Genomic DNA, 17,316 nt, shown 5'->3' on the forward strand with positions numbered 1-17,316 from the left:
ACCTGGGTAAGTTTTACTTCCAGAGAGTCAACTAAAACCATCCCAGTGAATGTCTTGTTGATCTTTTTAAATGTTGGTCAAGGTTGTTACCAGCGGATCTGCTCAGTCATCTCGGTGTAAGCCTATTGTTTGGCTGTCCCTTTCATTCTCAGACCCCTAGCTACTCATCCTATCTGCTGGCTCAGGGCCAGGCATCCAGTAGAAAAAGGCATTCCAAGTACAGTTAGAGCTGCCGTGTATGTGCTCCCAAACAGTATTTCCTTTCATTCCCCCTCTGCACACTCTTGTTTATTTTGGTGCTCTTTTACATCGTGGGGCCTGACTGACTGGAAAACGAAAACATCTCCCTGACTTCCAATCCGATGACATGACCGCTGGAAGCAGCTTCCTCGAGCTCACCAAAAGAAAAGATAAAGGGACAATATTGTCTCTAGCATGTCCCTCTCCATATGACACTTAGAATTAAAAATGACAGAAGAAATGACGTCAACAGTTTGTCTAATAACACATTAACCCGGAAGGTCTAACAAGTGGTAGAGAATAACAGTATAATCCGTTACCTTCCATAATTATTCAACCATATCAGTGATTGCTTCGAATCAAACATCCAACAACTGACATAATATGAAAAGTGGATGACGGCCAATACCTACCTTCCTTTCCCAACAGGGCACCACACAGTCTTATTTTGATAGAGAGAGGCCTAAGCCATCCGTCCTGACATGATCAGACTCCCATTAAAATGGCACAAGTGCAGCATTCATTTCCTTCTTAAAGTGAAAGCAATAAATCTCCCCAGTCACCAGCTGTGGAGCCCTGAGAACTTCAAGGGGAAGCATTGTAAAACACATGTGGTCGATATAATCTAGGTTTGTAAGCTATGATAGGTCCTCATCAAAACCCTCCCTTCATCTCGTGTCAAAAATGAACAGAGAAGTGGGGAAGGAAAAGGGGAAGGGGGTGAGCGAGCAGGAAAAGTTTTCAGAGGATAAAGGGGTAGTTGTACGAGCAAAGAGAGGAAGAGATTAAGAGAGCGCACAAGAGAGAGAGATAAAGGGCGGGTGTGATTAATGACGGTTGACAGCTGATCATAGAGAATGCTCTCCGGTTGGACCCGCTCTAACTCCCTGTCAGAGTCAATCAGGGGAGCTCAGTCATCTCGCTACAAAGGTACACTGGGCAGGCAGAAAGACCTGACACACTCCTAAGCTCCACAAAGGCCGTTCACCCTCCAATAACACCCTCCTCCCTCCAGCACACCACACTGAGTCTCTGTTCAACTCCCAGTCCCTTTCTAAAAGCATGGTTTAGCCTGCATTGCTAGCTGGTTTTTGGTACTGGGATTTTTTTTTTTTTTTGCTTTAGTTAAAACATTTTTTTTTTTTAGTTGAGAGTGAAGAATCTCCCCCGCCCTTTGAGCCCTGAACGACGGAAAAAATGCATTCATGAAATTCAGAAGCTTCTCCCAACGGATCCAGTTACAGTAATTGATGAGTTTATAAGATGTTTGTTAACTTAAGCCAGCCTCCATAGTTTTGGGGGGAAGACGGAGAATGAAAAGAAGTGTTCTGGTCACAGACACATGCACTGAATTTTGGGGGAGGGGGTATTGGGTGGTGCACGGCTACTGTGTTTTTCCGACAAGCTGATTTCTGGGTCGGCTTCACTGTGACACACACGTGATGGGATGAATGGTATGAGTCGCTAATGCTAATGTATAGTAGGTCTATGGAAAAAAAAAGCTCTTGATCAGGCAAACAGATGTGTGCATCAGCGCAAACTGCCTAATATCACTGTTACTGCAATAAGCTCAACACTTCGCTCAGGATGGAAAGAGTTGTGGAAATAGGGCAGGATGACAGAGCGCACGTGAGTGCATGCAACCACAATTGCGGTGCATTACTCATAATACACTTAGCAAAGACAGAGCTACATTTTTCATTCTTTTTAGTGAGATTTCTGGGGTACAACTGGACAGCCCCTTTGGCGGATAGAGAGTGATTACGACTGCGTAGGAATGACCAACAGATGGGAATGCCCGAACTGCTCCCATCACTGGATCTCATTACAAAAGAAAGATGTCATGACTGCTATGCCTCTTTATCCTTCAGCAGTAAATCTGACCTCTACTCTTGGACACATACAGACGATATGATCGAATGGCAAATTACAGCACTGGAGAGTTTGTTTATGCCCATTCAGATCTGGCTGATTCTGTCATAAAACTCTAAAGAGGGTTATGATTCAGGACATTGTGATATAGTAGCCAATAAAACATCACTTTTACTAGTCCAACAAGGTTGTAATTAAAGTTTGTACATGATTTATCATTATGACAATGTAGTTATCTTTCACAGTGTGCAGAATACATTTACAAATGCTACACACCACTATGCAGGCAGGATCTGGCTAAAAATATCCAGTGGTGTTTATCAGTCCTCCATGGGGAATGTCCACTATGCCTGGCTGTAATCACGGACACTGGCATAGAGAGGGCATAACTTCCCCCCTGCCCGAGGACTACATTACCAACAGGCCAAGTTACAGCTCGGTACTAAGCGTGTGTAGAAATGCAGCATCAGACGCACCTGTTTTACCACAGATGGCTTCGTAGACCACATGCTGGCCGCCGGGCACGCTTCCGCTGGCTGAACTCTCTGCGGACGTCTGCCTGTTAATAAAGAGACAATAAGTGTCCATGACGACCAAAAACATCATTCCCTTAGAGGTTACACATACGATGGCAAACTGTATCTGAAAGCAATGCTTATCTCCACAGCTCGGTTTAAAGCTATGGATTTATCCCAGTGTATTATCCCACTTAGAGCTCAATATCCAAAAAAAAAAACAACAGCTGCAACTGTTTGTGGCAACTTGTGAGCTAAGGTGTCTGATGACTCATATTCTGATCGGAGAGAAGTGGACTCAGTTCCAAATAGTCTCTGTGTTTGTGCAGCCATCGGATGCTAGTGGGGGTGAAGTGTTTGCTGAGTGCCTCTCATGAGCTATTGTGACAAGAAGGGTCCAAATTCCTGCTCCTTGTCCTGGGTGATGTGATTTTCACAAGATTGTTCTGGTGATTGCTGACTATGTGAACCTGAGGGCAATCGCTACAGACACAGAAGGTGTATACATAGTCTTTCTTATAGGGTGTATAGTCAGTACAGTAGTGTATATTTATCTCACAGGGATACAAGAGTCTGGGGATCATAGGCAGGAAACTAAATAAGATAAGATAAGATAAGATAATCCTTTATTAGTCCCGCAGCGGGGAAATTTGCAGGCTTACAGCAGCGTAGAGTAAAGTGCACACAAGAGACGAAGACAAGATAAAAAATAAAAATGAAAATAAACAAAACAAGTATTATAAATAAGCAATAAAAAAAACCAGTAGAGAATCAACAATAACTGAAATATTATATTTACAGACAGAAAAAAACTATTTTAACTATTTTAACTATATTGCACAGTGTAATGTGTAATGTATTGCACAGGTTTTTATTGTCATGTTATTATTGTCATGTGTCATGTGGTCTGCTGGGAGCAGAGCTGGTTGTGCAATAGCCTTTTTTTCAGCTAATCAGACAGCAAATACAGTGTTTTCAAAGAATAAACCACTACAAGACATCCAGGGGAGCGTGGAGCAGGAGCAGACACGTCTGTAACCTTATACATTAAATCTGTTAAGCATTTTTTAGGGGGAACAATAAATAAAGCTTAGCTGGCATTAACCTCTCGCCCCATAACAGCAGCTTGCCAAAGGAGCATTAACAAGGTAATGAGGGTACACACTGCCTCCTTGTAAGGGACTGCACAGTTGTTCTTTCATACCATTACACAACCACAAATAGAACTGGCCCACTTTAAGCGTGGCATACCTCGACAGGAAGCAACTCCTTTCATATTGAAAGGGGGGAAAAAACTTGACCTCTGGGTTTTTCACATCACTCTCTTTGTCAACAGTCTCTCACTCTGTCACTTCAAGAGTCAGGCAGCAGCCAGAAACACTGGCGGTGAGAACATAATCTGAACTTGCAGTATGCACGGTTGAAATATAAACCTGAAGTAAAATTATATTTCCCACTACTCATAGACAGCATGAAGTTCTTATGTAAACAAAGCTGACGTGCTGTATTTTGTGCATTCAGGTAACAAGCATGTCTTAATGTTATTCAGGTTGACCAAAGGGGATAAAGTTTAACCATAAACACACTTCTGGCAGCTTCCGTGTGTATACAGTATCCTGTGAAAATAACTACTGTTGTGGCTGATTAATAGGGAGTGAAAGCAGCAGCAAGGCTGACATTAATGGTGGTGCTGTAATTGTCACCCTATTAGTAATGCCACACGACAGCCGGGTTTCCGTAGTTACAGCTGCGTCTAGCCAAACCTTGCAAACAAAATACCAAACAGGCTCATTTATTTGTGTTACAAATTGCTCCTTTCAAAGCCTTCACTGAAGTCATACCACTTTGAGTCCTTGCAGCCCCTCGAGTTGGCAGCTGTGGTATGTTGATAGACCAGAGAGCCCTGCCCTGCTGAGTAGATACCAACATGAAGCACATTTGCTCCAACCGAGTGCAATGCATGTTAGTTGAGCTTGAAAATCAAAGGCATTGGCACTCTTTGCCAAGGTCTATTCAGCATATTTTAATCTTCAATTAAAACTAAAAGCTGACGACTCACTCAGTCCAATCGCTGGACACAAGTCAGCAGATTTAGAAGAAGATGATTGGATAGCACCATTGTAGGATTTTGCTCTCCAAACAGAGGAAATCACTTGGCTGCATTGACTTCACTCCACTTCCTTTCCTGACCAATACAAAAAACAAATGTTATTCTGATGAATAGATTCAGCTAAAAGCTGTCAGTGATCATCAGTGGTGACTCATGGGAGGACCAGACTAGGCCGGTGCTGGTAAATCTGTATCAAGCAACAGTTTTACAATTCCACAGCTGGCTAGAGGAAGGTGTTTGGAGGGGCTGGATATCCTTGAACTGTTTGAATACACCCAGCAGAGTGATTCTATTATGTGTTGGAGGAGCTTAGGCCTACACTGGGATGCATTTCAGATGTGCCTCAATAACTGATGTATTAAGTTGCCCCTAAAATGAGCATGGAAATAAAGGGAAGCAACTTATTATCCCCCTTTTTCCTGCAAACAATCATCTCCTTTCTCCCGGGCCGAGTTTTCTTTTCGCTGTCATTCTTTCTTTTCCCCCCTCTTTATTCTTTTTTCTTTTTCATTGTTTCCATCAGTGCATTTTTGGTCCTGAAGCTTCCGTTTTTCCCACACTCTCCCCTGTCACACTGGTCGACCACAAAAATGCAGTACGGAGGAGAGTGTGAGGGGGCTCTGGAATTCCACATTCGGAGGGTAAACACAGCGACTGCCAGGAAGACACACACTCACAGGAGCAAACACAGCACCTACCCGGCTGCCCTAACCTATTCTGCAACCCCTGCGCTGCACCCCTGCCCTCTTAACTCTTTGCTTGCCAGCTGAAGTTTATCCAGTCAAGTAAGATGACTGAATGTAACACGTCAACAGTGCGAGGGCTTTGCTCAGTGCTTCCTGCTACTCTCAAACTCCTTCTGCTTAGATTGTCAGGAGACCTGCAAAGTTGCAAAAAATGAATTAAGTCAAACAGAGAAATGGATATCTTTGTGTTTCAATCCAGTTGTGTCCTTTTGTCTTACACATCAGAGCAGTGTAAAGAGCCCTTCACCGGGGCAACTGCTCAACAAACGATTAGCCCTGATCACAAATGTTTGCTGTTGTTGTGTAATTTCTCCAGCTGTTGCAGTAATAAAGTCATAAAGTAAGTGAGGGAAATAGTTGGCAGTTCAGCCCTATTTGCCTCCTTTCCGTTTATTTTCCCCTCTGTGCTCTTCAGCTTATCTCCAAACCAAACAGGAATTAAACCCCGGGAGCCCGGGGCCCTTCCACTGAACCACGTTCTGCTTACGGTTCAGGCAGAAATCAGGCCTGATGAGGTTGTTTACTGAACAGGCAGATACACCCAGCGGCCAAAAGACTGGGAGCACTCCACACATATTCTAACTCTCATTAGCATGAGCCATATCCCCTCGAACTCACTGATCCCCTGTGCTTTGTCTCAATCCACAAGCAGCGGCCAATCAATGCCATCCCACTGCAATCACTTAATGTGCTATAAATTACCTGGTGACTTTGTTAAACTCTCAGCTATACTGGATTTCAGTATCATCAGGAGTAAGAAATAAATAAATCAAGACTAAATGCATTCAGTTGTTAGGCTTGTCTTACTTGATGAGGCGCTTTGTTGCCGTTTTCCTGATCAGTCCCTCTCTGGCACTGCTGGGTGGCTTTGGGGTGAGAACAGGACTAACACAGGTTTGAATGTGGCTGTGGCCGTGGCTGTGATTGCATCGGACATGAAGGCTGGATGGAGGGCAGCCGGATGAGTTTTTGGGAGCCTGGGCGTGTGGAGTACTTGTCTGGTCTGGAAATTGTGTCTAAGAAACAAAAGAAAACAACAGTTATTTAAGGTTGGTACCACTGCCTCAGTGGGAGTACAAAATGCCTTTGGACCAACGTTGCTGGAGGTAGATGAAGTGTTCTAAAAACATAGTGATTGTTTCTTGTACCTCTGTGGGATGTTTGAAAAATAAAGCTTACAACAACTGAGATGCCATAAACACCCATTATTATGATCCATTTTTAATAAGAATGAACCATTTCAAACAGATAAACTGAATCATCAAAATGATTCTATTTTCTATAGTCTTAACAAGTTCAAGTACTTAGCTTAACTTGGCTTAGTCGTGGGAATTTTGTTTTTTGTCTCTGGTCATTTAGGTGAAATTTCAAAGTGCTTGCCATGAATTAGTTCAGATATAAATGAAATGCCATCCAGTATCAAAACAAGAACCTTTTTTGCGGTTGGCTACTCTAGAAAGCAAATTCTTCACATTATTTATTTATTTGTACAAGATTTCTTCAAAGGCTTGGAAAGGGGGAAAATGCCGTTTTCTTTTTGACATAATAATTTAGAGCTACACTTCACTCTGTCCTTGCAGTGCTGGTGAATGTTTTTTATACATTCCTTCCACATCTCACTTCAATGCTATTTTCTCTGCAGCTTTATACGGCTATCTAAGAAGCTAATGGTTTTCCAGCTTCACAGTGCAGCCGTTCAAAGGGCCGGCAGTGTACAGGGAATATCTGATGTAATTTCTGTTTTGATAAATGAGAAGCTGAGTTTCCAGGTTGCAAGGCCTACGGTCGCAATTCAGTTTGAGCGGGACCAGGAAGGCCACCTTTCTTTGGCTGCCAGGTGGCTCGGAGCCAAGCCTGTGGAGGAGCCGCGCAGTCTGCACCCAGTAACTGGAACGTGGACTGGAGCGCCGGAACAGCCCCCTGTCTCTTTCTCTTCTCACAGAAGTACACACTCACACATTGGCACTCACACCAGGTGAAACACTTCCTTTGTAGTTTTCAATAAATCCTAAATTATCAATTCATTTTTAACGAAAGCCAGAAAATCCAGCAAAGGTGAATTCAGGGATGTGAAGTACTTATTCCTGGACCGATTAGCGATACACGTTGCCTGGTCAGACTGGCAGAGAGACCCATGTAGGTGGAATGAACTGGGAGTGATGGCAGGAGTTTTAGGGAGGGATGTCTGATTTGATGGTGAGAAAACGACATCCGGAGTCACTCTTCTTATGAGCTCAGTTTGTGAGGCTTTAACAACAGGATGGCTCTGTTATAAAGATCACATGCAGGAGTATGATGGGACATGTCAGCAATAAAGGACATTTGGTCAACTGTGTTCAGACTATGAGACGAAATGAGAAGGGGAATGGAACAGAGGAAAGGCATGGGATCATTTTCATAAAGTGCCTTGCGTAAGGCTGCCCGACCAAGCCAAAATAAATATCACCTTAATTGCATTAATTAAGGCCCGACCAAGATGATGAAAAAGCAATGACGTGAGAGAAATCGCAATACTCCGAACGGATTGTAAAAAAGTGGGTGCATCCAATCATTCCACCCTGTAACCGTCTTGTTACACTATCCTGTATCCATTTCTAACCATCCATAGATGGAAACAAAACCGTCTTGGAAATGAATGCGCTCTTCCGTTTAAGAATCTCTTTCACAGCAATTGTACAGAAAAACAGTAGGGCTGTCTTTTTTCTCTGAACATTAAAACTATGCTGTGCAAAAATGACCATGACCTCTTTACCTTTCAAATCTCCCTCTAATAACAGCAAAATCACATCTGTCATAGCTAGTCTGGCATGACTAAAAGCTTTTTGCTGCTACATTAGCTCTACTGAGAAAATAATTTGCCAAAATTGTATTTGTGTTGTAATTGGAATACAAATGGAGCTCAAATCTGATATGTACCGTAAAAACTTCTAACTCATAATGGACTCTAAACCGGGCCCGCTCTGGTGCCCTCCTGGGCAGCATTCCTTGATTACTCACCTTCCAATGTAAACCTAACAGAGTCAATCAGCCAAACAATGGAATCTCAGAGTGAGGACTCGTGTTTGGCTCTCCAGGAATGAGCTTCTGTTGAGGAGGATTTTCCCACTGAACACCATTTTGTTAAGAGGTTTGGAAAGAGAATCTCAGAATAGCTTTGAAAATGATAAGATGAAAGCTTTTCCCTTGATGTGGGTGTATTTTGCACTACTTTGGAGTGTGCAGTGCTTAGGTAAGGGAAAAATCTGTAAGGACACAAATATGAGAGTTTTCCTGGACTATAGCCATTCCATTCCATAAAATGTGCTTAAGTAAAGCAACAAACCAAAACAAAAGAAGCCGAACAACTAATTTCTCAACTCTTTTGCTCAATCCTAATCAACAAAACAAAAAAGGTCGGAGTGTTTTGAGTGAACAAATAAAATCAACAATCCCAGTAACATGATGCTGATGAATGAAATACTGGGAGAAAAAACAAAAACAAAAGCTCTTATATACCTGGTGTCTGCAATGGCTTTGGTCCAGAAATTGTCGAGACTGAAGTCTTTGCTGTTGCAGTTTCTGTATAGCAAACTGAAGCTGGTAGCTGCCTTGGGTGGGCTGGTAGCGCTGCTGGGGGTTCACCCCTGTCACCAAGCTGTAGGCACTCTGCATCTGACCATCCCAAAGACCCTCCTCATCCTTCAGTGGCCTGTGGCTTGGAGAGCACAAATGAAGAGGTCAGTGAAAAGTTGAAAGAATCAGAATTAACAAAAAGACATACACTGACTTCTGCTTCAGATTCATGCAAACTCACTTGCTTTGCAGTTTAGGCTACCTCGGTACAGTACATGTGTCAGCTCAATTTTACTTATTTGCACTTTTAAACAAATTGAACATTTACATTTTGAAAGTTTCACCTTGTGATTGAAAAGAAAAGGGTATTAAAGATTAATAAAACAAACTTAAAATTAAAAAGCATAATTTCTATGACCAGTTGACATGCCAATCACGTCACATCATCAGCTAGAGACAAATGTGTTTTGCCACTGTTAGCTTGCAAACATTCCCTGAGATGCAGCGACACAAAATGGAGCATTTTTGAAAGGAAAAAGTGATGTGTGAGACAACCCTGCGCCAGTCAAAGCTCTAAAGTGTGTAGTGAGGAAATATGAACCTGAATGCATTACATTTATTAGATTAAAAAAGGCAGGCAGTGACGGGTGAGGGTAGGCAGCATATTTTATTTCTAATCTATTTGGTGGTCCTCAGACTTTTTTTTTTTTTTTTTTTTTTTTTTTTTTTTTTTAAGAATCAGAAGTGATCAGGAGTTACAAAGTTCAAGAACCCCTGGCGTAGACAATAAAAACAGGAGGGGAGGCAATGGAAGAGGTGTGACAAAATAGAATTATAGCATATGTAGAGAAGTCGGAGTGCATAATGTAGCAAATTAAGCTACTACTGACGTACTACTGATCCATCTTAATAGCTAATAATTACGTGCAAAATTGCAAGACGGTGCAAGCTTCAGTGGCTTAATAGTAATCTATAATGCCACAGTATTTGCTACCATCAGCTCCTTGTCAGATTATTTTACCATTCAGCCAAAGCAGAGATGTTGCAATACCTAATTAACTCTCCAATTTCCCTCCACATGTTGAGATGCAACGCCACCAGCAAAAAGGAGTCCCAGTCGGTGGCCGCTGGGCCCACAGAAGCCTCAAGTCAAAGTGTGCAGATCAGAGTCAAAGTAGAGGGCAAGCCTGTGGCACTCACAGGCTGAACTGGAAACCTCTCCTCTTTGCCTGAGCGCTCCCCGCGCTTCACGTTCCATTCACATCACAAAGCCACAACCTGGAAGGCAAACCTTTTGACGGGCTCCACGAGTTTGTAACTGGATTATCTGTCATTAGGACTAAGCCTGTATCAGCCTTTTTTTCTTTTTTGGCCTCTGTTAAAGCATGAGGTGATTCTCTCCTTCAGACATGCATAAATTGACTCTATGTTGATCCTGGTGTGCACGGACAAAAAATGCCAGAAAGAGCACTATTGGGAGCTGCGACGAAAAAAGGAAAGCGATACAGAAGAGAGATACGTGTGCAGTTGAAGAAATGGGATTCCTGGGGATCATAATTACAAAAGAAATTCTTGGAAATTCCTCCCATTACATGCAATAACATTTGTCCATTGGTCTGGAGCAAAACGGAAACACTGTAGACTTAAAATCACAATAGCTGCTATATTTTTAGAGCCAAACGACGATAAGCTCTAAAGTTAGAATTCAATTAATCTTGAACAATACACACTGTGGGATAATAATCTTGTGTCGCGCAAGTAGAAAACATATTCCTGCCCTGTGTGGCCAAACAAAGACATAAGGCATCTTAAACTCATGTGAACATAATGGCACATATATTGCAAAAACAACTGGTGTGACCATGGGCCAATTCAATTTTTTTTTTTACTTCTGGAAACAAAGGCTTGTCTGTGAACCTCGCAAGGCCAGAGATCCTACAATGCCAGGAGACAAAACAAAAACTCGTTCTTTGTTTACAACAGTCATTTCCTTTAGCTTGGCTGCAGTTTTCACACTGGACCACAGGGACCTTCAGCGCTACCAGTTTATTAGCATATGGTCTAAAACAGACTATTTCTCAGGTCAAGAGCATTTGCTTTCCATGAGTACAATGTTGCAGAAGGGCCCCAAGACAGGGGTTGTCAACACAACACCACGGAAAACACACAACAGGATCACCAGGAGTATAAAACCAGCAATGCAGGGACAGTCATTAGAGAAGAGCAGTTTCACAGCTGAGTTTCTCATCACTAGTACAGCACATGTGTGGGGCTCCAAAGACCTGGGACCTCCCTCCCTGCCGGACTACTGCTCATTGGTGTCAGCTTTCTCCCTGCTGTGCTCGCCATCTTTAAATATGCTGATATGACTTACTGTACAACAACACAGCAGTGCAAGTTAAGCACATGTGCGGCATAAATCTTACTCTGTGTGAATGTGGGAAAATGGACAGTCTGAGATGACATCATGCCACAGTATCTCAGAGCCCCTGCCTGGTCAGTGTAATCATCAGCCGCCTCAAGAGTGTGAGGGTATTTCCAGCCATTATTCAGTTATTTGTTTACCTTGTTTTATTGCAACAACATGACACTTAACAGAACTGTCCTTATAATAAATAAAAAATCTACTCGTATCTGGGCATTTGTTGTTACAGCAGTCTAGACATGGGTGCTGATGCTTTCGTTAGAGCAGTATGGAGCTATATGGGATCCTGAAACTACTAGTGGCCTGTTCCAAAATACGGGTTTAGTAAAACCTAGAATATCCTGACATCTGGAAAATGGACTGATGTAAATTGACCAGTTCAGGGTTTAACTCTCAAAGTTGCCCAATGAAAACTGAAAGGCAAAGGTACCTGATATTGTAGGTTTGACTTCCAACAATGACATGTCTGATTATGATGAAGTTGACATTCTGGATCTAATGCTTTTTATGTGCGTATATAAAAAAATAAAAAATAAATACATTTACAAATGATTGGAAGCAACATTTAACATATTGCTTGGACCCTAAAAACTGTTGTATTTGGAAATGATGTTACAGCTGCTGATGCTGCGGTGACTTCCTCTTGTTTACAGAGCTGATTACTTAGAACTGGATGATGGAACTACAGTTGTGTCCTTGCAACCAATTTACACATTACAAATACGCAGATAACACACAAAAGACATTTTTCAAGTTTAATGGTTAACGTGGTTATGTAAATTGCTAGTTTAAAACTAACAGGTAGTAACTACTAAAACTTGTGCAACTCAGTCTTCATCTATTAGCAACCTGAGTTTCACAAATTTGAAAACACTGCAAAATGGGTGACACGTGTACTGCTGTAGAGGTGTGTATATCTGCTGCCTCAGTCCATCCATTCACTGGAATTTCACTCTCTTACCTTAAGGGTTCTCCCTCCTATTACCACATCTGGCTCCAATCATTGCGAATAAAAACTTCTCTTCTTTTAAATTCAAGGAAGAGAGACATCAAACCGACCTCCATCAAAGAAGTTTTACATTTTCACCATAGCTTTTCTGATTAGTTGGGTTGTTGGTTCAGCAAATGACCTGTCATAAAATCCTTTGGAATGGTATGTTCTTACAAAATTCGACCAAGTCAAACATCAATCTAACAAAGTATTGAACGGAACTAAAAATATCCAGAGTAAGCAAGGTTGTGGTATTTCTCAGTTCTAGCTGTGCTGGAGTGAACACTGCAGAGGTAATAGGTTTGCGGTCATTTGTACATACAGTGAGAAGAAAACAAGGAGGCATTCTCTGTGGCCAGGGTGCTAAAGCAGCTCAAGACACATTACATCACATGACTAATCCAAGTGGATAGGACCAACCATGGCCTGCTACTGACTAAATACTATACACTTCATCACAAACTCCAACCGCAACTATATAGGCGAACCAAAGCTTCCAGAACTAAGATTAATCAGCCATTAGTAAGATGCTACTTTGGAAAACTTGTCCGTATGAAAAATGTGTAGAAGTTACCAAACACAACAAACTGGTTCTAATTTTTGAGGTTGTCTCCTTGACTGTAGTCAGAATGTCTGACTGTTTGAGTGTTTTATAGTGCTCACATCATTTCACGAGTACGTTGAATGGAAATCATCATAAACGTTTCAGGAGGTCCAACACCGGAAATGATCCCCCAGCTCACTGTGGATGTATGAGGACCTGCAGTATGGCTCAAAGCCCTCCGGTTGTCAGCACACTGCAGTGAGGCAGCAGCTCTAATAGTGCTGATGAAGCATACCTGGTAGATCCTGGCAGCGGCACTTCAAAGAGCCGTGCTACTCTTTGAAACCCATCATACTTCACCCCTGTGGTTGCTTAAAGAGCCAGTGTGCTTAACAGTTTCAGTATGTTTGGCACAAACCATCGGCCCGAGTGTAGGGGGGAAGGGACACAGGAAATTCTGTGTTATAAGAAACAGCTCTGAGGTGAAATCAAGGCAATTTATCCTAATATCTTATTAAAGACATTTCACTGCAATGAGAGGTGAACGCCAAACCAAGGGGCTGGGAGAACTGGGGTACAAGAGAGCTTTTGTATTGCAAGCCAGTGACAAATGGGAAGATAGAGGCAGTTGTGTATTTTCTGGAGAGATTTGGAACAAAAGCTACTGTATATTCCACCCTCTATGAATTATTAACCTGAAATGTGATAAGCTGAAATGTAAAGCTGAACTTAAACGTATTTTGTGATGAATGAGGTGCCAAAACAGTTTAGGAAAAGCAAAAATATTTAAAGAGAATGACTACATTAAGAGAAGAAATGTATGATCCAATCAAAGTTAAATGGGAGATCAAAAGGTGACTTCTGTTTCCTCAGTATCATATATAAAAGCTATGTGAAGCTATCCGTAAAAATTATAAATTCTATTAAATCTCTCTTGGTTTGTGGAAATAAAAACATATTAGAAAGGGAAAAGGCCAGCAGACATTCTTGGAATTCCCTGACAGCTCGATACATAAGAAAGGGCAGGACTGGAAAAACAGAGTCCAAGATCAAGGCCAAGCTGTCTGAGAAATTGTCACTCACATATCAAGGCAAAAAATAAAGCGGAGTGACCATATATGCTTAACCCTCAATGAATTGCACCTTCAAATAGCCAGTTTATTATCCTGGCCCGGTACCATCGAGCATGACTGTGTGATCATATTCTATCCTTCTGTTTCCTTCCTTCTCTCCTCAGAGCAATGGGAGAGGGGTGAGATATGGGGTGAGGAATGGGGAGGGGGGTCAGTGGTTGCAGAGGCGAGAGCTTGGAGCAGGCAGACTATGTGGGTGTTGACATTGCCCCCTCACCGCCGCCTCCACCCCGCCAACGCGATGTTTTGAGCTGCCAGCATGCTTCACACACTCCCGACACTCAGCAGCCAATTCTAGTGTTACTTAGCTCCACAAAGTACTAATAAAAGGAGAATAAAATGCCCATTTCCAGGCACGTATTGAACTAACCTGCCCAGGGGAATGTTGGCGCTGCGCAATCCTTTTCCAAAGACTAACAATCTTCGATCTAAAAATTCATCAGAGACCATTAAAAAAGCATTTAGATTCTATTGAGTGTGACCAAATAGGCTACCACAATCTAAGTGTCTACAGTTAAGACTTGTGTAAAGTTGATTACACAGAAAAACCTCTGGACATTGATTTGTCCAAAGTGATTAATACTTGATAAATTAACAACTTATCTGTCTTTTAAACATCTCAATCTCAAGAATAATAAGTGAACTCAACTACAGTATTTGAACTCTTTAGGCCTAATGACATATCCTAAAAAACAAGAATGGCTGATTATACAAACTACAATTTCTGTAACGGTGTACATCAGCGCAGCATCTCTCAGAGGAGAAATATGCTGTTTTCCTTGGCAGTGAACCCCATTGAGACTGTAATGCACTATTCCTTCTCTGCTGCCTCAGGGGAGGGTGAATAAGTAGTGCACTTGGGCACAATGATGAAAATTGACCATAAGGAGTAATGCAGCACTTATAAGGGAGCAGAGATTTTGTTGGTGCTAGAAGAAAAGGTGGAGTAATAGAAAAGGAATTGTAACAATTTCCACAAAATTAGGTCCAACTGAAATCACATGTTTAAATGCACTTGGTCAAATAAATGTAAAACTATCATTGAAAAAAATATATAAATTTCCCTTCTTTGGTTTCTGATTTCTGGTCTCAAATGAGAGCAAAAGAGTAGTGACTTGCAGAGCAGGTATGTATGCTGTTGCAGACAAGACATTTTTTTTTTCAGTTGAACTTTAAGATGTTGGAGAAATGAAACTTTTCTCTTTTGGTTGTAAAGTGCGAAGTCATGTTTTTTGTATTTACACCTAAAAATACCTGACTTTTTTTCGAAGTGCGGATTATTTACAATTTATTTTCAAATTAATTCTGTGTCCCTAAACATACCAAAGTTGCTCTGCTTCCTACAACAAAAACATGCTGTCCTCTCTGCCGTTTACTATAAACAAGGTTCTCCAGATCTATGTTTACTGTAGGTCATCTTAGAAAGTGAAGAGAAAATTGGGGAGGAAATGTAAAAAGCTACTTATTATACACAGTCCCTCAAAGTAAAAAAAAAAAAGAAAAAGAAAATGGACAGTGGTTTTACGTAGGGATGCATTCAAACATTTTCTCTCCTGTTACCAATTCCATTACTTTAATTCAGGGTGTCTGCTGATTCCAAGTTCTAATTCTCCTCTAATGCTCCCATTTTCCCATTTTAAAGATCTTGTACCACACTGCGCAAAGCCAATTGGAGTCATTTTTATTGAAGATAACATGAGGCCAGGGATTGTTGATGCACTAATAACTCAGTGAGCAGCCCTCCATGACTGAGCGAATGTAACTGAGTTTAGTCTGAGATCAGTCACATCATATCTGATGTCCTATTTGCTTGATAAAAGCAGTACCGGCGTCAGTGCCAATCCGGCCGATCAAATTGGTACATCCATAGTTTTATTTTTTAAATGCCCTTTTCACCCACAGTTCTGTATTATATTTTTGAAATAAACCCTGAAATAGCCTCTGCATAAGCAACTTGTCTTTGGACTCACCTAGTGCTGCTACATAGATCTGATCCGGAGTGAACAGCTTTCACTGGCCCTTGGGTTGTAGCAGCAGTATGCCGCACTTGTGGGTTCACTGTGACGCCCTCTCTGCCCAGCATCCTGTTTGCCAGGTTCAGGTTGGTCAACTGTGGGCAGAGAAGAAAACTTCAGCAGATCATTCAAATCAAACCAATTCAAAGTCGTTTTCATTACACACACTGTATTGTCAAGATGTATGTATTCACAAAAAAAAAATCAATGTTAAGTCATATCACCTCAACCAAACATCTCAGTTGTCCCAATATCTAAAACAAATGCGCTTGATAAACAAGCACTCATATTGTGTTCCTCCCTATATCAACCAATTTATTCTCCTGTCTCTGGGGGCTATGTGAAATGTACACACAGCACATGGCAGAGCTAGTCTCCGCTCAGCACTAAATCCAGGTGGTCCCCCTCCTCCATCCTCCATCTCTGACAGAATCAGCTATATCATGACTCGCCAGCCAAAATCTGTTTACGACTACTGTAGCAACTGCACCTCTGTACTGCTCCGTACTACCCTGGGAATTATGTTCAGTGAAAGCTAATGGGAGAATAAATTATACTGCCGTGGCGTTTTATTTACTTTATTTCCTCCTGTGCACTAAATAGTCCAATGGGAAAATTGTAATGCTGCCAGGCCTTGTGCGACGTGAAAAAATGTGTCAGCATGGTGTTACACAGCCTCAGCTCTAAGTTAGTTATTAAGGTAGACTGGACGTATTCTAACAAACTCTGTGATAGTATACTGTCTATACTAAGGAAACAAAAACACACAGGTGGAAGCCAATATTACAGGGCTTTTGGACAAATTGTCACATATCATATATAATGATGAGCGATTAAAATTTGTATCTACAATAGTAAATAGATCTTTACCACATAAGGCTCAGTTACTATTGTCCAGTGTATAGAATTGCCATAACGCCCCATCGTCTAAGGTCATGTGCAACAACTTGTCTAACTGAGAGACTGTGTTACAAGAAAGTCTTATAATAATGTATTGAACAAACACATACGGACATATACACATACTGGAAGGATTCATATTCACGCATCTCAGCACAGGAGTATATTCACTTTATTGAAGGCGACTATGCCTGGCTTTACTCAATTTCAGTTTCTGTTTTGTATACATACTGTCCAGCTTGAGCGCGAGTAATTACTAAAACCTTAAAGGTC

At 41.6% G+C, this 17,316-nt stretch overlaps 1 protein-coding gene across 2 annotated transcripts in view; it reads right to left on the reverse strand.

The window, feature by feature from the left end:
- ttll5 (tubulin tyrosine ligase-like family, member 5) overlaps positions 1–17,316 on the reverse strand; it is a 43,187-nt gene that overhangs the window by 426 nt on the left and 25,445 nt on the right. The window contains exons 28-31 of one of the 2 annotated variants that reach the window (XM_054613536.1): positions 16,099–16,238; positions 8,979–9,177; positions 6,291–6,499; positions 2,589–2,671 (exon numbers count right to left, since the gene is read on the reverse strand). In XM_054613536.1, the coding sequence (XP_054469511.1) occupies positions 2,589–2,671; positions 6,291–6,499; positions 8,979–9,177; positions 16,099–16,238 (631 nt within the window). The remainder of the gene's footprint in view (positions 1–2,588; positions 2,672–6,290; positions 6,500–8,978; positions 9,178–16,098; positions 16,239–17,316) is intronic. The other variant, XM_054613537.1, reaches the window with a different exon arrangement.

The sequence above is a fragment of the Anoplopoma fimbria genome, chromosome 15 (assembly GCF_027596085.1).
Source record: "Anoplopoma fimbria isolate UVic2021 breed Golden Eagle Sablefish chromosome 15, Afim_UVic_2022, whole genome shotgun sequence".
Classification (NCBI taxonomy): Eukaryota; Metazoa; Chordata; class Actinopteri; order Perciformes; family Anoplopomatidae; genus Anoplopoma; species Anoplopoma fimbria.